The 21,248-nt window shown below is 42.1% G+C and overlaps 1 protein-coding gene across 3 annotated transcripts in view; it reads left to right on the top strand.

The window, feature by feature from the left end:
* The window catches only part of SBF1 (SET binding factor 1), an 89,985-nt gene extending 73,046 nt beyond the window's left edge, over window positions 1-16,939 (top strand). Inside the window, exons 29-42 of one of the 3 annotated variants that reach the window (XM_069979686.1) lie at window positions 1,410-1,487; window positions 2,011-2,067; window positions 3,168-3,349; window positions 3,427-3,603; window positions 3,765-3,866; window positions 3,969-4,154; window positions 6,960-7,086; window positions 11,216-11,346; window positions 11,464-11,691; window positions 13,500-13,607; window positions 13,906-14,117; window positions 15,350-15,437; window positions 15,641-15,772; window positions 15,987-16,939. In XM_069979686.1, the coding sequence (XP_069835787.1) occupies window positions 1,410-1,487; window positions 2,011-2,067; window positions 3,168-3,349; window positions 3,427-3,603; window positions 3,765-3,866; window positions 3,969-4,154; window positions 6,960-7,086; window positions 11,216-11,346; window positions 11,464-11,691; window positions 13,500-13,607; window positions 13,906-14,117; window positions 15,350-15,437; window positions 15,641-15,772; window positions 15,987-16,085 (1,907 nt within the window). In that variant the 3' untranslated portion in view covers window positions 16,086-16,939. The remainder of the gene's footprint in view (window positions 1-1,409; window positions 1,488-2,010; window positions 2,068-3,167; window positions 3,350-3,426; window positions 3,604-3,764; window positions 3,867-3,968; window positions 4,155-6,959; window positions 7,087-11,215; window positions 11,347-11,463; window positions 11,692-13,499; window positions 13,608-13,905; window positions 14,118-15,349; window positions 15,438-15,640; window positions 15,773-15,986) is intronic. The other 2 variants (XM_069979669.1, XM_069979677.1) reach the window with 2 other exon arrangements.
* Window positions 16,940-21,248: the final 4,309 nt, after the last annotated feature.

The raw sequence follows: 21,248 nt of genomic DNA, 5'->3' as shown, positions 1-21,248 counted from the left end.
CACCCCTTACCCAGTCATACCCTAAAAATAACCCCAGCCCGCAGTACCCCTTTAAGCCCTTAGCTTATGGTCATACAGTGCAGTTTAAGTTTTCATTGTTATAAAACATTACTGCCTTGGGCCTTTTTTGATATTCCTTTCATTCCGTTTCCATCTCACAGTCAACCCTATGCTAGCTATCACTGTAATTCCATTCTCAACTAATCATTGAAGAATGGTGTCATGTACTTGGTGGGGTGATGGCTGTGTGCACTCATGGTTATTAGTTTATCTTTCCTAATATGCAAGTTCGTAGGTGGTTTGAGTGTGCCAATGTGCAGTATGGCTATACATACTCCCATATGTGTGCCACGTTTTTTTTTTTAATTGATTTTGATCTTAAAGGGAACCTGTCACCCCCTGTACCGGGGTGACAGGCTCCCGACCCCCCGTTAGAGACCCCTATACTTACCTCATCCCGCCGGGTCCCGCTTCTGGATTCGGTCGGGTCCCGGAGATCTCAGCCGCTGCAGCCCGGCGCGCGCGCGCTGAGAGATGAGTCCAACACCCATAGAGAATGACAGGAGAGTCCAGCGCTCCGTCATTCTCTATGAGCGTTGGACTCATCTGTCAGCGCGCGCGCCGGGCTGCAGCGGCTGAGATCTCCGGGACCCGACCATCTTCAGAAGCGGGACCCGGCGGGATGAGGTAAGTATAGGGGTCTCTAACGGGGGGTCGGGAGCCTGTCACCCCGGCACGGGGGGTGACAGGTTCCCTTTAAGTACTTAGTTGACCGCGTATACAATCATGCATACACACCCTTTTATGCAACACTTCTGTCCCACAACTGCTTTAGCTTTTGTATAATGTTGGTGTACCTCAACCACAAGAACTACAGGGTGCAATGGTTACAGCATATAAAGCATTACCTAGCTCAATTGCCCCATTTTGCCCTGCAGCTCCGTGCTAGTGCACTTTAGGACAACCCTATAAAGGCAGGATATGTCTTGCAATAAAGGCAAAAGCAGCATTGCGGCAGTCACCCAATGCTGTCCCATATAAACATGTTTTTAATGTGATCATAAAACATAAATAATTGGAGAATCTCCTTACCTTTTTACGTAGTATTGTAAATGCTTGCTAAAATAAATTCAATCTTTTCTTGCTATCGCTAGCAACATTTTTTGAAACAGTGATGAGATTGGCAGATCTATTTTGGTCAAAAGTGTTTCATTTATTTTCTGCCTAGGTGCTTATACGCCAACATTGCATCCATTATAAAATTCTGATTTTCTAGTGGATAAGCTTCAATCGCTCTTGGCTGATGTTGCAGGAATCCTCATGTGGCTTGAGGACTAAGTAGCCTTAGTGATTGGAGATCCCTATTGAGATACACAAAACATTTATGTAAGCTGGTATTTCTGCCACAGATTCTCCAGACAAACGTCAACCCAAGTTGGGTTCATTGATGAAGCAGGTGATGGGAGGGAAGGAGGACATTCGTGGAGGTAGGATTCCAACATGTGTGAATGTATATAGTCCTAGGTTTGTACAGAATTCAGGCTGTTGTATATGTATATATCCTGTTTAATGCAATGAACTTGAGTGGGTTTTATCGGCTGTGCTGTAAATGTGATCATTCATCATTAACAAATCTGTGCTTGGTCACCATACCGTTCCATGTTCCATTTAATTGTCCTCCTGATAGTTTGTAGTGTCAAGGTGTTCTTTTTTTGTTTTGTTTTTAACATTTTCTGACACTTGAGGGTTTTTTGTCATGTATGATTTGCTTTTTTTTTATAGCACAAAAATGTGTCAATACTAAGTTTGACCTAGCTCTTAACCACTTACACTGTGCTTGAGTAATATTTTACATTGGCTCAACATTTAGAGCTTCCTGCTGTGTGCCACTTATGCATTGTATGCTGATCTAGTTGTGTTCTGCCTGGCCTCTAATTATGCCCCTAACACTTTGGCCCAAAAAGTTGGTGGTTTCCTCCTGATCCAGTTGCCCCTCTCTTCTCAAACCAGGTCATTCAGCTCGGGGTATTAAGCACCCCGCAGTGAGACGAGGCTATGCTGAACAAGGTCAGTACAGATATCTTACTGCTAACTGTAGACTGACACCCAAGCCAATAAATTCCTGTTCCTAGTGCATAAGTTGGACAATAGCAGTTCTATTCCCTTTTTTATAATAGGTATAGTATATGACTTGTTGCCAAGTTACTATTAATGGATTTATATTTTTTCCCATTTACTTTTAGTGATAAAGGGGTATTCCAATTTAATTAAAAACTGAACTGCAGCCAGCAAGGGCTGTGAAATAACAAACCAGAGCTCACCTTGCTAACTCTTGCACTTCCGTCTGCTGCTTCTGTTCACTTCTCCTGATGACACACCCCTCTGCTTGGCTGATGATCTGAACACATTGCAGCCACAGCAATTGGTTACAGTGTATTTAGGACATCACCATTAGAGCAGAGGATGTATGTCATCAGGGGACATAAACAGAAGGACCAGGAAAGACCAGACAAAGTAAGTAGGTGAGTAAGCCCTGGTTTTACAGGATGCAGTAAAAGGAGAAGTCTGGTGAAATTTTTTATGAAAGTTTTGTATTGCCCCCCCAAAAAGTTATACAAATCATGAATAAACACTTATTACAGTAAATGCTTATGAAGTGCTTTTTTTCCCTGCACTTACTACTGCATCAAGGCTTCACTTCCTGGCTAACATGGTGATGTCACGACCCGACTCCCAGAGCTGTGCAGGCTGTGGCTGCTGGAGAGGATGATAGCAGAAGGATGCTCAGTGTCCCTCTAGTGCCCTGTGTCCCTGCTGCCATCATCCTCTCCAGCAGCCACAGCCCGCACAGCTCTGGGAGTTGGGTCGTGACATCACCATTTTATCCAGGAAGTGAACCCTTGATGCAGTAGTAAGTGCAGGGGAAAAAAGCGCTTTATAAGCATTTCCCATCATAAGTGTTTATTGGTGATTTGTATAACTTTTGGGGGGGGTAATACAAAAAATACTTTAATAAAAAATTTTGCCAGACTTCTCCTTTTAATGTTTAAATACATTAAATAGACCTTTCTTTCTGACAGGTACTAGCAAATTATTGTCTCAAGGGTAAGTAAGATACAAGGAACTATTACTGTTTTTCTTGCTCATAAACATCTGTATTCCTGTAGGGAAATGGGGAAGCATGCGAGGCAGCGGGAGACTTAGTTCCTATGGCATGAACTCTGATGTTGGAACGAGACTGGCAGCAAGAGAACTTCTGACTACTCATCAAAATGGAGGCCCATCAGAAAGTGCACTGACTCCTCGCAGAGCTGCTCTTTACATCATTGGTGACAAGTCACAGCTTAAAGTGAGTCTTGGTCTTTGTAGAGTGTACTTTTAAACAGTAACATGTGGAATATGCCTGATGCATTAATCACTCTTTAGGGGGTGAAGCAGGATCCGCTGCAGCAGTGGGAGCTAGTCCCTATTGAGCTATTTGATGTCAGACAAGTTAAAGCGAGCTTTAAAAAACTGATGAAGGCCTGTGTGCCAAGTGCCCTCTCCACAGACCCCAGCCTATCGTACCTACGCACACTGGAAGACTCTGAGTGGCTATTACAGGTAAGCCTGATTATTATTGCTCTTTTCAATAACCCCTCTATCTCTATGTGAGCTGCTCTCTTCCTTAATCTTATAGATTTTTTTATATGCTTTAAACAATAGAGACAGCTTGTGTTTTTCACTCAGTCTTTGGCAAACTGCAATGCTTTATATATTTTTAGCTTCACAAGCTACTCCAAGTCTCAGCACTGGTTGTAGAACTGTTGGACAGCGGTTCATCTGTCCTGGTTGGGCTTGAGGATGGCTGGGATCTTACCACACAGGTACTTAAATATTTAATTTTCACATTTGCTTCTAGTTCATATTACTGAAGAAGTCCAACACATTATTCATATGAAAATTAAATAACGTTTTCTTGAAATTAGGTGGTGTCTCTGGTTCAGCTGTTGTCTGACCCATACTATCGAACCATTGAGGGATTTCGACTACTAATAGAAAAAGAATGGCTTTCATTTGGTCACAGATTTAGCCATCGTGGTGCCCACACAGCTGCCAGTCCGAGCAATGGTTTTACTCCTATTTTCCTACAATTTCTTGACTGTGTACATCAGGTCAGTGTAAAACTATATTTATAGTGCTTGAAAAGCACTATATTGTAATCCGTATTCTTCTTCTTCTTCTTCTTCCGTTTCTTCTTCCAGCCATTTTTCTGCGCGTAATACAGCCCGAACCGCTTTGTGCACACACTCCGTTCAAACTGCGTTTCGAAGCCCTCGGCGGTGTGTGGTGTGCTATCTATTTTTCGTTTCGATCGGATTCGTCGTTTTTAAGAAATTTACGTTAAATGACCCCAAATTTCCCATAGAAAATAATGGCCCATTGCAAATAATGGCCACACTCTAACCGCTGACAGCCAATCACAGCACATATGCAAATAGCTGAAATATAGCAGCCAATAGGAACTCTAAGGTCTCGTCATGCAATGTATCACACCATCCACAGTCACATGTCCACTATTGGCCAATAGAAGATGTAATATATGGAAGGTCCTTAACGATTTTGTCTCCCCGTCATGAGTAAGATTGTCATGGTAACCGAGCAATGATCTTTACCATTATAAGTACTTAGATCGCTCTTAAAGGGACCCAGGTCACCCTTAAAGGAACGCAAGTCGCTCTTAAAGGGACCCAAGTCTCTCTTAAAGGGACCCAAGTTGTTCTTAAAGGGACGGGAGCCATGTCGCTCTTAAAGGGACCCAAGTCGTTCTTAAAGGTACCCAAGTCGCTCTTAAAGTGGCGGGACACAAGTCGCTCTTAAAGGGTCCCATGTAGCTCTTAAAGGGATCCAAGTCGCTCTTAAAGGGACGGGACCCAAGTTGCTCTTAAACGGACGGGACACTCCAAAAGGTATGGGACCCATGTCGCTCTTAAAGAGACCCATGTCGCTAGAGCGACCTGGGTCCCTTTAAGAGCGGCCCGGGTCCCTTTTAAGAGCGACCTGGGTCCTTTTAAGAGCGAAATATGTCCCTTCAAGAGCGACCAAGGTCCCTTTAAGAGCGGCCTGGGTCCCTTTTAAGAGCGACCTGGGTCCTTTTAAGAGCGAAATATGTCCCTTCAAGAGCGACCAAGGTCCCTTTAAGAGCGAAATTGGTCCCTTTAAGAGCAACCTGGGTCCCTTCTAGAGCAAAATATGTTCCTTAAGAGCGACCTGGGTCCCTTTTAAGAGCGAAATATGTCCCTTTAAGAGCGAAATTGGTCCCTTTAAGAGCGATCTGGGTCCCTTTAAGAGCGATCTGGGTCCCTTTAAGAGCGATCTGGGTCCCTTTAAGAGCGATCTGGGTCCCTTTAAGAGCGATCTGGGTCCCTTTAAGAGCGATCTGGGTCCCTTTAAGAGCGAAATGGGTCCCTTTAAGAGCGACCTGGGTCCCTTTAAAAGCCATTTGGGTCCCTTTAAGTGCAACGGGGGCCCTTTAAGAGCGACCTGAGGCCCTTTTAGAGTGAAATTGGTCCCTTTAAGAGAGACCTGGGTCCCTTTAAGAGCAAAATGGGTCCCTTTAAGAGCAAAATGGGTCCCTTTAAGAGCAATCTGGGTCCCTTTAAGAGCAATCTGGGTCCCTTTAAGAGCAATCTGGGTCCCTTTAAGAGCAAAATGGGTCCCTTTAAGAGCGACCTGGGTCCCTTTAAGAGCGACCTGGGTCCCTTTAAGAGCGAAATATGTCCCTTTAAGAGCGAAATATGTCCCTTTAAGAGCGAAATATGTCCCTTTAAGAGCGAAATATGTCCCTTTAAGAGCAAAATATGTCCTTTTAAGAGCGACCTGGGTCCCTTTAAGAGCGAAATTGGTCCCTTTAAGAGTGAAATTGGTCCATTTAAGAGCGACCTGGGTCCCTTTAAGAGCGAAATATGTCCCTTCAAGAGCGAAATATGTCCCTTTAAGAGCGACCAGGGTCCCTTTAAGAGCGACCTGGGTCCCTTTAAGAGCGAAATATGTCCCTTTTAGAGCGAAATATGTCCCTTTAAGAGCAAAATGGGTCCTTTTAAGAGCGAACTGGGTCCCTTTAAGAGTGAAATGGGTCCCTTTAAGAGTGAAATGGGTCCCTTTAAGAGCGATCTGGGTCCCTTTAAGAGCGATCTGGGTCCCTTTAAGAGCGATCTGGGTCCCTTTAAGAGCGATCTGGGTCCCTTTAAGAGCGAAAGTGGTCCCTTTAAGAGCGACCTGGGTCCCTTTAAGAGCGACCTGGGTCCCTTTAAGAGCGACCTGGGTCCCTTTAAGAGCGACCTGGGTCCCTTTAAGAGCGACCTGGGTCCCTTTAAGAGCGAAAGTGGTCCCTTTAAGAGCGAAATGGGTCCCTTTAAGAGCAACCTGGGTCCCTTTAAAAGCCATTTGGGTCCCTTTCAGTGCAACGGGGGCCCTTTAAGAGCGACCTGAGGCCCTTTTAGAGTGAAATTGGTCCCTTTAAGAGCGATCTGGATCCCTTTAAGAGCGAAATGGGTTCCATTAACAGAGACCTGGGTCCCTTTAAGAGCGACCTGGGTCCCTTTAAGAGAGACCTGGGTCCCTTTAAGAGTGACCTGGGTCCCTTCAAGAGCGAAGGGACCCACGTCGCTCTTAAAGTGACCCAGGTCGCTCCTAAAGGGACCCATGTCGCTCTTAAAGGGACGGGAGCCAAGTTGCTCTTAAAGGGATGGGACCCAAGTCGCTCTTAAAGGGACGGCACCCAGGATTAAAGTTAAATGGAAGTCACTGGTAAAGGGGCGCTCTTTTCAAGCACTATGTATTTCCCTGGAAATGCAAATCTAGTTGTGAAATGAAACACAGAAATGTGTATGTGTACCATAGAATATATATCAAATAGGAAGATATTAAAGTAAAAGTAACAAGATTTTATCACATTACATTTTACCTCTTAAATACAGATACATCTGCAGTTCCCATCTGAATTTGAATTCAGCCAGTATTACCTGAAGTTTGTGGCTTATCACTACGTGTCCAACCGGTTCCGCACCTTCTTACTAGACTCCGACTGTGAGAGGATTGAGAAAGGTCAGTCATGTAACAAAAATCACTGAAATTTCCACCCGTATGCTCGGTGGACATGAGTGTACTACATGTACAAGAATTCACCCTTTCACTGAAAAACATGTAGATTTAAAACTTAAACACTTTATTAAATATGCATTAAAAACGTAGTCTAGAGCAGTGCTTCTCAAACTGTGAGGCGGACCTCACCAGTGAGGCGCCCCCTAGTTGTTGGTGAGGTCCAGCTGGGGAGCCAGTTTTCAGAAAATTGACTAAAATCTCCACAGTCCTTTTGCATTTAGCAAAAATCTCCTTTTTAGCAACATTATTAATTTATTTAGGACTTGCTTTATTAGTATCTAGAGCTTGGAAGATGGGTGAAGGGTAGCTCTAGCTTTTAAATAGACTTTGGTGAGGCCCAGGTGCCCTCTTGGTCAGTCTGGTGAGGCCCAGGAATTGCCTTGGTCTGTTGGGTGAGGCTCCAGCAGAAAAAGTTTGAGAAGCACTGGTCTAGAGGATACTAAAAAATCTTAATATAGGTCAATAAATAAATTACGGCACTATACCAAAAATGTAATGTGTTCCACCATATGTGCAATGACACACCAAACCCCTATTGGCAATTTTTATCTTACATAGTGTATGGAGGCACCTATCTGCCATCCCGGTCTCTACGCATTTCTCCCCTCTGGGATCATCAGGAGACCAAAAGAAAAGCAAGTAGGCAGCGGGGTCAATACTGCCACAAAAAAGTCACTTAGGACAATAAATTAATCAGGCACTGTAAATGGTATACTCCACCCGCAAGTGTCACAGAGTACACCTAACAGTCAGGTAAGAAGTGTCTAAATAGACAAACAGTGCAATAATAGAAACAGGCTCAAGCAGAGCCACTCAGGATCCCCACGGGGCAGATGTCCGGTCTCCCCACGGGCAGATGTCCACTATCACACGAGACCGGACATCTGCCCGTGGGGATCGTGAGTGGCTTTACTTGTGTCATTGCACATATGGTGGAACACATTACATTTTTGGTATAGTGCCGTAATTTGAGATTTTTTAGTATTCTCTAGACCACGTTTTTAATGCATATTTAATAAAGTGTTTAAGTTTTAAATCTACATGTTTTTCAGTGATAGGGTGAGTCATTTAACCCTTAAATGGGCACTGAGACTGCTGCGATCAATAACTTCTGACACGTCATTGACAGTTATGTTTCAAGTATAAGTTAACAAGTAGAAGGGATATTTATAGTAGGGATAAAATAATATACAAACAATATAATAAAAGTGTTGAAAAAAATAGATACAAATTATGCCCAAAAGCAGAAAAAAAAAAAAAAAAAGCCAAAAATCTTTATAGTAAAAAAGGCTTATAAGTCTAAAAGAGTCCATATGTATTAATAGGTTGAAGTGTAGTTGGTACAGATTTTTATAAGCATTTATTAAAATGTAGGTTTTTTTAAACTGCAAACAAGAAAATGCAAATGATACAAAAAGATACAAATGTAAATTCTTATAGTCTTATGATAAACATTAGGTTTGGTTGCAACTTTTAGCCATATAGTAGTCTGTACATTACCACTTGCATTGTATTCACGGCATAATCAATACACCACAAGTATTGATTGCGGTGCCTGTACACTGCTTACCACTTCCCCGCTGTGTCATCTTCTCTCTCGCACAATTAGGAATGGCATGCATCGTCTCTCACAATAATTGTGCTGTTGAGAAAGGAGCCAAGAACGCTCTGAAACGTGTCTAGCTGGAATTTACAATTATAAACCCGCTTGCCAGCACTATTTACAAATGATTATACAAATACAAAAAACGGGCAACTCTACTTTATCCAGTACCCGATACAACTGCCATTCTAATTTGGCGCCACTCACCCACGAGGTCCAGCAGGCATGATCTCCTTCCACGCATGCGCAAGACCTATTCCCGTTAAAGCGACTTCGTACCCACAATCTGACCCCCCCCCCCCTCCCAAACCACTTGTACCTACGGATAGCTGCTTTTAATCCAAGATCTGCCCTGCGGTCCGTTCGGCAGGTGATGCAGTTAATGTCCTAAAAAACAACTTTTAAACTTGCAGCCCGTGCCAAACGACAGTATCTGTGCCCTATCTTTGCACCACCCCACGTCCCTCCTCCCCACCCTCCTCATCATTTGGAATGCTCCAGGCAGATTGCCCTCTATTCCACACCTGTGTCAGCCCGGCACATGGGCTGGACCATTAAGCATCTGTGCAGTGTTCAGCATGTTTAAAATGTTCTAGTGGCATTCCTAATGATGAAGAGGGTGGGAAGGAGGGACAGAGGGGTGGTGCAAAGTTAGGGCACAGATACTCCCGTTTGGCACGGGCTGCAAGTTTAAAGGTTGTTTTTTAGGACATTAACTGCATCACCTGCCGAATGGACCCCAGGACAGATCTTGGAATAAAAGCAGCTATATGGCTAAAAGTTGCAACAAAGCCTAATGGTTATAATAAGACTCTAAGTATCTACAGTTTAATCTTTTTGTGTCCTTTACATATGAACTCTTTTGGACTAATAAGCCTTTTTATACTGTAAAGATTTTCGCTTTTTTTTGTTTTTTATTTTATGCTTTTGTGCATAATTTGTATCCATTTTCCAACTCTTTTATTTTATTATTTGTACAATATTTTATCCTTTTGGTGTAGACCTTATACTGTACTGTACTATACTATATATGCAATTCTACATTTCACATCTTATGCATTGATTTTATGTTTAGCTAATTAATATCTGACTAGAGGACCTTTGAACGGTGAGTGGATGCACTCGCACTCTCCTATTCAGGCTGTGCAGGACACTGAGCACGGCGAGATTCTGCCGTTTTTGCCCTGTATGAACTGGGCCTTACACTGCAAAATACAAGTTTAACACTGAAATTCTGTTTCCAATTGAATTTGTTGAAAAAATACTCTTAGGTCTTAATACTTTTGAGGTATATCTAAAGGTATCACCTCTAAAATAAACAAACACACCAAAATTCTCAAGCACGCCCAAACCGCGTTAAATTTGTCTACTGTGTTATTCAGAATGGCCGTAAGGGATTCCATGCTGCAGACGTCTCTAACCCTTACCAGCAGATCCAGCGAGGACGGGGGGGAGGTATTCTTCCAATGGAGAGAAATAAGGCACTTAGCAGCTGTGAGGATGTGGAAGAGCATTCTGGCAGTGCGCGCCCCCAGTAGGGGGGGCATTAAGGAGGAGGTGTAGGGGGGGCAGCGGGACCTGTACCTCAAGGACCTCTCGTATGGTTTTTCGTACTATCACCCAGTAAAGAATGATCAGGGGGCAGAATATATGGAACAATGTCCCAGGGGTGGACAAGCATCGCCAGCATTTATTGGGAAGGTGGGGGGCAGAGAGGTCATATTTAGAGCGTCACTGGGACCAGATTGATACAAGAATGACCATGGTAGCCAGGAGTGCTGAGTCCGGTAGGACACGTCTTGGTGCCCAAAGGAGGGCGCAGGGATAAATAGGGGCTATCCACAGCTTCTCAATTTCCACAAATTTCTTATAGGAGCGGAGGGATGCCCAGGCCGGGATAGTGAGCAAGTGTGCGGCCAGGTAGTAACGGGATATGTCAGGTAGCGACAACCCGCCCCTATGAAGCGGCGAGGTGAGGACAGAGAGGGGGAATCTGTGGCATCCCTCCTTCCAGAGAAGCCTAAGGAAAAGGGCCTGGATACGTCGGAGGGTAGAGCTGGGTACTGTGACAGGGAGAGTCTCGAAGAGATAGAGGAATTTGTGTAGAATTGCCATTTTTATAGTGTTAATGCAGCCTATAAGGGAGATAAGTACATGTGTCCACGAGTTTAGCAGCCTAGAGACCTCGGCAATTAAAGGGGTGAAGTTGGCCTGGAAGAGGAGAGAATAGAAGGGGGAGAGTTTGACCTCAAGGTATGAAAGGGAAGAAGATTGCCAGGTGTATGGCAAAGATTGCTGTAGAGAGGTCAGAAGGGGGTTATGGATATTGATGGGGAGGGTATCGGTTTTGGAAGTATTAATTTTGTAGCCTGACAGCTTGCCAAATGCTGAAATGAGGCTGTGTATAAATAGTCACTTTAATGTCAGTATTTTATATTTGTCAGCTAACTAAAAACATTTTCATTGCAGGTGTTCTGTATGAGGAAAAAGGAGATCGACGTAGCCCTCAGATCTGCCGCTCTGTATGGGAGTATATGGAGCGAATACACAAGAAGAATCCAATGTTTTACAACTATATGTTCTGCCCTGAGGATGGAGAGGTAAGTTCTGAAGCTGTTTGATATCCTGTTTCTGCAGTATGAATGTTTGGAAAGTTCATGTTATAATGTATCATTGTGAATACTGCCGCATATGTTTTTTCTACTTCGTCTCTGTAGGTGCTGCGGCCATACAGTTCTGTATGGGGTCTTCGTGTATGGGATTATTACACTCATGAAGCTCTTAGTGAAGGCCCTTCTTATGACTGGGAGCTTGTCCAGGGACACCGGCATGAAGAACCCGAGAAAACTGACAGCTCTGCGCCCCAAACAAAACGCAAGATTGTTTGGCCTTCCTATCATGCACCACATCGTCTCCAGCCTGATGCCATAACTTGTTTGTTAGAGGTAAACCTTCCATTTACTTCCAGTTACTATGTGCAGTTCTGGAGACAGTGAGCGTGTAAAAGTACTGAAAGTCACATAGGATACTAGAAACGCCAAAATATTACACTGTTCTCAGAAATGTCCACACCACATGTAAGTGGTTGGAACATTAGCTATGCAGATAACCTGTTAAATCTGCTCCAAGCAAAGAGTTTATTAAAGGGCTACTCCAGTGAAAATCTTTTTCTTTCAAATCAACTGATATCAGAAAGTTATATAGAATTGTAATTTACTTCTTTTAAAAAATCTCAAGTCTTCCCATATTTATTAGTTACTATATGTCCTGCAGGAAATGTTTTATTTTCAGTCTGGTTTTCTAAGAATGTCTCCTCTCCTGCTCTGGATAGTTCCTGTCTCGGCCAGAGATGTCAGCAGAGAGCACTGTGTCAGTCTGAAAATTAAACAACATTTCCTGCATGACATATAGTAGCTAGAGATGAGCAAACCGGGTTCGGGTTCGAGTTGATCCGAACCCGAACGTTCGGCATTTGATTAGCGGGGGCTGCTGAACTTGGATAAAGCTCTAAGGTTGCCTGGAAAACATGGATACAGCCAATGACTATATCCATGTTTTACAGATAGCCTTAGGGCTTTATCCAAGTTCAGCAGCCACCGCTAATGAAATGCCGAAAGTTCGGGTTTGGATTGACTCGAGCATGCTCCAGGTTCGCTCATCTCTAATAGTAGCTAATAGGTATGGGAAGACTTGAGATTTTTTAGTAGAAGTAAATTACAAATGTATATAATTTTCTGATATCAGTTGATTTGAAAGAAAAAGATTTTCGCTGGACAACCCCTTTAAGAGACTTTGGAAAGCAGGAATTTTTACTAAGATTGTAGATCTAGCTGTCTTTCATATTTCATATTATTGCTTCTCTGCTCATTTTGTTATCTATAACTAAATTGTAACTCTTTTGGTTGGTCACATACATGATGGTTTGGCAGTTGTTTGAGGAGCATTCAGAGTGATAAAAATTGGCAAATGGGCATAATAGAAAAGATATTAAAAAAATGCTTGTCATGGAATATTGCATGCTTGGAAATAGCTTGCAATTTCATTGACGTACATGGATTTATGGACCTAAATTAACACCTATTATTTCTCTGTTGACCACACATGCACTACAGAAATTGCCTGACCATTGGGTCATTGGCCCAGATTTATTAATCTGTGTGAGAACACAAGCCTGCTGGTTTCTCAATAGCAACCAGCTTAGCTTTCATTTGTCAAATTGGTCTGGTAAAATGGAAGCTAACCTGTGATTGGTTGCTAGAGAACGAGAGTTTGTGTCCTCAGATGCATTAATAAATCTTTAACATTATGTCTGTAGCCTTCTTTCATTGGGTGTTCTCTGAGGCAACCAAGCTGGGAGATCGGCTGATTGTCTCAGGTCCTACCTCTGTCACCCCAATAAGTGATTTTGCTGAGGGAAGTTGTGGGCAGACATTTACCCTGGCAAGAAGTTGCATTAGGGGTTGACCATATAGATGAATGTCTGTTCATATAATACTAGAACAGTATGATCCTGCCACGGTAGGATTTACACCTATAGAGGAAGGTGCCGAGTAAGTGGGGCCCCCTCTATAATATTGATATGCCTTTATAAGACTTATGGATAGGGGTTGTATTCATAGGACAACCTTTAACCATGATGTTCCATTTTCTATTTACTCATTGTGACCATCTGTAATTGTCACCTTGTATAATTACCTGTTAGTCAAGGTATTGCTGCAAAAGGAGAAACAAAAAATCACCCTTATTTTTCCAGGAGTTACAGAATCTGGAGATGGATTTGCGACCTGTTCCCGAAAGGTGGAAGGAAACCTGGGATAAAGTTAAAGCTACCCATAGGACAGAGGTCCGCCATGAGAGCCGAGTTAGTCCGAACTTTTATTCTTTTCTCTTAGAGTTATGTTAGGCTTCAGTTTATTTTGTCAATTAAAGGGGTATTCCAAGAAAAAACTAACTTGTCCCCTGTCCACAGGGTCACGTGCCATACCCGCAGCTGTATTCAAAACCGTGCAGGGGGCCCATATGTAGATAGGATATTTTGGATATCTTGGATTACCACTTTAAAGCAGTCTATTATTTGTGGGGGTTTTTTGTTCAGTTGAATAGTTTCTTAATAAAATTCCATTCACTTAAAAATTATTAAATTATTTTTTATCTCACAGAAATCCAGTGCTTTGCTGATGTCATCAAATGCTTCCTCACAGCGGCAGTCATTGGGTATTTACCTGCAAGAAAGCGGTGTAGGGTCTACACTAAATTTGAGTTTGGAGAGCGGTCCAAGCACAAGCACTCCAACTAGTGCAGGGAAACTGGGGGCACGAAACAGCACTAGTACCTTATACAGCCAGTTCAACACTGCAGAGAGAGAAAATCGGTAACAGTTTACATTTATGAAATTTTGAATTCTAATCATATAAGTGATCCAACATTGCAAGGATTTGCCGTCCTTTTATAGTCAGCTTGAATTCCAGAGGTCCTGCATTACTGATTTAGTGCTGGGTTTTTATGCAAATCGGTGATCCTAGTGACCCTGTGATAGACAGTAGTATAAAATGGAATCATTTGCTGTACTGTTGTGAATGATGGTGGAGGGCCCCCTACTCTAAGATGGCGCCCTCATCCTGTACCACTTCCAAATTCCTTATCAACTGGTGACGGATGGAAGAAACCAATGAAGAGAGGATGCAAAACACCCCACCCCTTGCCACCCCTTGCTTTTTATGCTTACTATATAAACTGCTTGCTACGCAGTAAAGCTCAAGTATTATTCTGACTACGAAAGTTGTTGTTCAGAGTAATTCTTCCGTGTACCAGATCAGTGGGATCCCAGAGGTCAGACCTCCACTATCCAGCACTACAAAAACATGGCCACTTTCCCCCCTACTGTTGTAGTTCAGGTGCGGTTTGCAATTAAGCTCCATTTACTTCAATGGAACGGAGTTTCAAAACGCCACCAGAGACAACAGTAAGGGGAAAGTGGCCATGTTTTTGTAGCACTGGATAACCCCTTTAACTATATTTTTTCTTTTTTAACTGAGCTAATGTGATTGGGATATGTTAAAGACTGCATCAAAAGGAGGCCTCAGTTGATAGCAAAAAATAAATTTGATCCTGTAATCAATTGCTTGTTCATTTTACTTAATGGACACCTCCAGTAAAAACTAAGAACCTTACAGAGCTAAAAGATGGTTGCTTTTAATGCTGTTGCGTCAACAGAACGGCAACAATAGCATTATTTTAAAAACACGTAATTAACAATTAAATGCAATTTGTGAACATAGCACCAGGCTGGCGCGAGTTAGGCTCATCTGGCCCATTCCCCTGCCACAGCTGTTACAGTGTTGTCTGGTCCCCACTGATTTCTATCTGGGTCCCCATCTTTGCACAAGGTGGGTCACCACTGTGGCCGACGTGGTGGGGGATTGGACTTAGTAGATTACTATAATACAATAATTTTTGGGAAAGGATGCTACGTTTGCATAGCATATATGCAGATACAGAATGGTATTTTTAGATTAAAAAAATCTAATCTTTTTTGATCATTTGTACTGCAGTGTTTTCTGGACATTCTATTGGTAAAAAAAAAAACTTTTTTTTATATTTTAGATCATACGAGGGAGTATTGTGTAAGAGAGGTGCTTTTATGAAACCCTGGAAACCTCGCTGGTTTGTATTGGACAAGACTAAGCATCAGGTATCTCAGTTTTTAAAGATTTTATTTTATTTATTTATTTTTTTTGGGGGGGGGGTTAAATTGCACACAATAACATCCTTTTTTTGACATTGTCATATAAAAGTAAAATGTATATTATCTACAATCCCATAAAACCACCTTTAGCATCTTTTCTCACCTCAAGATTTGTTTCCTCTTTTTTTTTTTTCCTTTTTTTTTTTTAGCTGAGATATTATGAGAGCCGTACAGACACTGAATGTAAAGGGGTAATTGATCTGGCAGAAGTAGAGTCCATATCTGCTGGTACACCAACGTTGGGTGCTCCCAAGAATCTGGATGAAAGAGCATTTTTTGATGTAAGTCTTTTCTTATTTATTTTTTCTCACAAGATATAACTGAATATCAGCTCCCCCACAGATGATAGAGGATACGTTTTAATCTTGTGGACGTGGAGTCCTATATCAGATCAACTTGGTTTGCTTTATATATTTCACATTTCATCTTAAACATGTTTTTGTAATATTTGTCATTACATCCATACTGTATGAACCTTTTTCTTATTTTTTTTAGCTGAAGACAACTCGGCGGGTATATAATTTCTGTGCCCAAGACCCTTTGCAGGCTCAGCAGTGGATTGACCGAATTCAGAGCTGCCTGTCTGATGCATGAAACTTCAGGAATAGCACCAAAAAGCTGCAGGACACCACTGAAAAGATAGTTCCATGGGGGTACCTCATGGCAGCCTAAGGCTAAATCCTTTAAACCCTCAACAAGCTGTTTTTTCCGGATCTTTCTGGAAGTTAAAGCACCTTAGCTTTTTGTTCTTATTTGTTTAGTAATGTTTTTGTAACATCGATAAAGCAAATATGGTCTATGAACCCAACTTTAAATACCCACTGGGAATTAGTGAAGAATAGAACAGCTATGGACTTTCAGAAGCCGCAAACCATAAGCAAAAGCCCTGTTGAAACTATACAAGATTATGATTGACATTTTTTGAGAGAAGCTATGGATATGGCGTCGTGAGTTGGTTAGGTTTTGCAGGAATAGTAATCTGTGTGTCTCCACATGCTCCAGAAAGGCTAAACTTATCTCCTGCTACTCCGGGAAGGATTTTGCATCTGTTTAGTATTTTTAATGCTTACTTGTGAGTTGTCATTTGGTTGAGTTGTCATTTTTAAATTATTTTATAATGGTGAGGCTTGTCTGCGGGACCTGGGAGTCCTAGCAACGTGAGTAAGGAAAGTTGCCAGACCCAACAACAAAAACGAGCTGGGGCAACAAATATACACAGTAGAAAACTTTACAATTGTTCACATCTGTACTTAACATTAAATACATATGTTCTGTTTTTACATGAAAAATAGCCATTTTATCATACTCTTTAGCTGCAAGTGAGCTACACTTCAGGAGTGGACTTTTGCACAATGGTGTTTGTCAAGAACACATTCTCTATCTGTAGAAGGAGGTGTGATGCATATGTCATTTAGAAGAACAGGTAAAAACCACTAAGGATTCTACTACTTCAGTGTCATAGGATTTTTCTTGATTAACACTTCAATGTATATACTGTAATGAGAAGGGAGAAGACCCTTGTATAAAAAACAATGTTCCTGAGTAATATAAATATACAGAGTCAGAAACGTATGGAAATGAGCCACAAGGAATTCTGGACCACGCCTGTTAAACCAAGTTACCCGTGAGCGGATTGGTCTGCTGCACTGCGGAGGAGAGGACAGCACCTTGTGCTCATTGTGTGCACCATTTGGAGTAACAGGATAACTTGTAAAAACTGCTAACGGGATTTTAACTCTGTTATTGTACTCCACTTAATTATTATTATTATTGTATATTATTGTATATAGAAGAATGTCCTAAACAGCATGAGACTTAGAAGATATGTGATGGGAAAAGAGGGAAAGGTGATTTTTATTTTTTGGGTAACCCTTCCACTGCTGGACAGCATTTGCTAACATTGTGCCTGGAATGCATTCTTTTCAGTCACATTGTTAAGTTTGACTCACATGGTCAGTGTTACTGAATGTATAGAAGAATGTCACACATAGTACTTCCCTCACCTAATGGCTAGATTCAAGTAAGAATAAGTGTGTGGAACTCATTCCACCATTATACACATAGCATATTGGTGTGTTTGTCTCATGGAGTTAGGTGCTGTATATTTATGTGCTGTGAAGGCCTCATGTGCACATATCCATACTTGCTCGTCATTCAGAACACCCCCAAAATGGGGCTATTCTTAGTCAGTGCTGTTATTTACATGGCAGTACTTACACATCCCGATTAAAATATGCTTGCATTTTTTAGTAGGTATTTTTCCCTTAATCAAAGAAATCTGAACCCTCATCTATTCATATTGACACTAGTATTTGATCTAAATGCAAAAAATATAAATAAGAAACACTGATCCAGTAGACTTTGTCCAGTCATCCACCACAATTTCATATCACTTTAAGACATATTCCACTACTTTTTCCTCTTCTTTGTGCATAGTAAGACATAAAAAAACGGTTTGCTTCATCTTTAGTGCACACTTCATTTAGAAGTCTTTTAATCAGACCTTATCGACCTCAATTCACTGTACAATATGTAGTTACAAGGAGACTGTCAGCAGGTTTGTACATATAGACTTGTACCTGTAGTGGCAGCACTGCTCACTCCAGTGCACGTCGTCTTCTTTTCCTCTGTGTTGCCATTTTTGAGTATTTAGATTGTAATCAAATATGGCAATTAGCCTGTTTGGTGCACTGTAAATTAGCCTCTGAAGCTGTCCAGCTCATACAACGTCTCCTGCTTATGCACAGATGAATGTAGCCATTAGAGATGAGCGAACCTCGAGCATGCTCGAGTCCATCCGAACCCGAACTTTCGGCATTTGATTAGCGGTGGCTGCTGAACTTGGATAAAGCCCTAAGGCTATGTGGAAATCATGGATATAGTCATTGGCTGTATCCATGTTTTCCAGACAACCTTAGAGCTTTATCAAAGTTCAACAGCCCCCGCTAATCAAATACCGAACGTTCGGGTTCGGATTGACTCGAACCTGGTTCGCTCATCTCTAGTAGCCATGTCTCCCTCCTCAGACAATTTCACACTTGCGCAGTAACGTTGTCCGTATGGGTCTGGTATGAGGAGGGTGGTGTGGCTACTTATGAGTTGGTGGGAGGGGCAGTGCATTGAGGGGTCGAGCAATGCCCCCAGTGCACCAAATGGCCTAATTTACATATTTGCTTAGGCTCCAAATACCAAAAAAATGGCACCACAGCGGAGAATATCAAAACCTGTGCTGGAAGCAGCAGCTCTGCCAATACAGGTACATAATAGCAGGTTTGTATGTACAAACCTGCTGATTGTTTCCTTTTAAACAGCAAGTAAATGGCAAGTCCCTAATTTTATGTAATTTTCCTCTTCACTGTCTTGCTATCTGGTAACACCTGTCACCTAAGAACAAGGGGGAGAGAGTTAGCAAGCAGTCTTATAGTAAGAATCTCTATTGTTGCTCATAGAGCCATGGTGACTGTAACACTACTTGATACATCTCCCCCAAGGTTCCATCACTGAGTATTACATTATAGATTGTATTATGATCACCTTTGTAACAGATCAAGCAGCAAGTGTCAGTATTAGTGGAGTATTTAGACGTTATTTTCATGACATGTATAAGAGTTTCCAAAAGCCTCTGTTTTGTCTGTCAATGCAGTGAAAGGGTTAATAAGCATCACATTCCTGTATGTCCCTGGGTAAAAGAAACTTAAACTGCTCAGTAAGGGCTGCCATTTTAGTCGATGGATGCTCTTTGTACATAATACAATTCTCAGGCTGAAGTTTCCTGTTTTTGTAGAAATACATCGGTTCTTGTACATTGTGTCAAACATAAGTCCTTGGGTTGTGCCTAGATATATGGTAACAGGAATATATCCAGACAAATAAATGAAACTAACCAACAATTTTTAAAATGATGTGACATATTTATATCGAAAACTTGTCTTTGTGTCTGCTGAAATTGTGTAAGGAAAAACCTAATGAGAGTATCCACATTATTAGAAAGCATAGTAGTATACTATATAGAGTAGTATTGCAAATACTACCTCATGTATTAATGTATTATTTACACAGGATTCCCAATTTTGAGGAAAACAATGATTGTATTAGCCATTATCTGACTTTTTCTGACAAATCCTCCGTTTTCCCTATCTCTATTAGCAGTGGGAACCTTCACCGTTTACTTCCAGTGTATAACCACCTGTTCTAGTCATGAGACTGACAAATCTAACATAATTTCATTTTTTTTTATCCCATTAAAAATCCCCATATAATGCAGATATATAGACTTTCACTTAACATGAAAAACAGCTACATAAAAGCTGCATCACTAGATTTGTATGGGCATCAAAGTTATTTGTTATTTGTATGTCTTCAATTGCGTTAGGCTTTCTAAGTGGTCAGTATTAACTTTCAGTCTTCTGAATTCAGCAAACAACTGTGCTGATTAGTGTTTATTGCTCTGCATAATACTTTAAATGGCCACTGTTGTATGCCAATGAGAGATGTCAAAAGTTTTGAGTGGTCGGGATCTGGGAACTCAAAACACCACTGATCAGGAGTCTAAGGGTCCTATTCCATTGGCCGATGGGGGCCCAATCAATAATGTAAATGAGCGCCAATCTGCTTGATCTGCGCTCGTATACTGGGCCTATTACATGGCCCAATAATCGTTTAACGAGGGCTACAGGGTCATTGTTACCGATGTCCTTGCAGCCCTTGCTTAAACACCATACTTTACCTAAGCATGTTGCTGGTCTTCTCCTGCACTCCTACTCCTAGCGCACAACAGCAGCTTTGGTGCGGCCTGTCTGAGCTGACAAACCGCTCAGCCAATCACTGGCCGCGGGGGTCCTGACCAGTGATTGGCTGAGCGGTCTGTCAGCTAAGACAGGTTGCACCAACGCTGCTGCGTGCGAGACTGGGAGGAAGAAGGAGCGCAGGAGAAGACCTGCAACATGCTTAGGTAAAGCATGTTGCTTGGGAAATCGTCGGTGAGCCACCGCGCATCGCTATTACATGCAGCGATGCACGGTTGGTGCCCGATGATTTTAGGTTTGAACCTCAATATACGATCAGCCAATGACATGATCATCGGCTGATCATTGTCTGTATTTCACGAAGCGATAATCGGGCCCAATCGGCCAATTATCGCTCTGTGGAATAGGACCCTAAGCCAGGAGAAATCCAGGATTAGTGCATAGTGTAAGTCAGTGCTTCTCAATTCCAGTCCTCGGGCCTCACCAACAGGTCATGTTTTGAGGATTTCCCATAAAAAGAACCCCTTTGAGAATACCTGATGCACTATATAATTATATCACCTGTGAAATACTAAAGAAATCCTCAAAACATAACCTGTTGGTGAGGCCTGAGGACTGGAATTGAGAAGCACTGGTGTAAGTCTATAAAGCAGTTTCACTTCCACATGGCAGCTTGTTTGGGTTCCTACTAGAGATGAGCAAACCTCGAGCATGCTCGAGTCCATCTGAACCCGAACTTTCGGCATTTGATTAGCGGTGGCTGCTGAACTTGGATAAAGCCCTAAGGCTATGTGGAAAACATGGATATAGTCATTGGCTGTATCCATGTTTTCCAGAAAACCTTAGAGCTTTATCCAAGTTCAGCAGCCCCAGCTAATCAAATGCCGAACGTTCGGGTTCGGATCGACTTGAACCTGGTTCACTCATCTCTAGTTCCTACTCATTCTCCTAATCGATCGTGGTCTCAACACTCAGATCCCAATCGATAACAACTTTTGTTATGTCAAAAGTT

The sequence above is a fragment of the Dendropsophus ebraccatus genome, chromosome 1 (genome assembly GCF_027789765.1).
Source record: "Dendropsophus ebraccatus isolate aDenEbr1 chromosome 1, aDenEbr1.pat, whole genome shotgun sequence".
NCBI classification, from domain to species: domain Eukaryota; kingdom Metazoa; phylum Chordata; class Amphibia; order Anura; family Hylidae; genus Dendropsophus; species Dendropsophus ebraccatus.
This window is presented reverse-complemented; position numbering and strand designations above follow the sequence as displayed.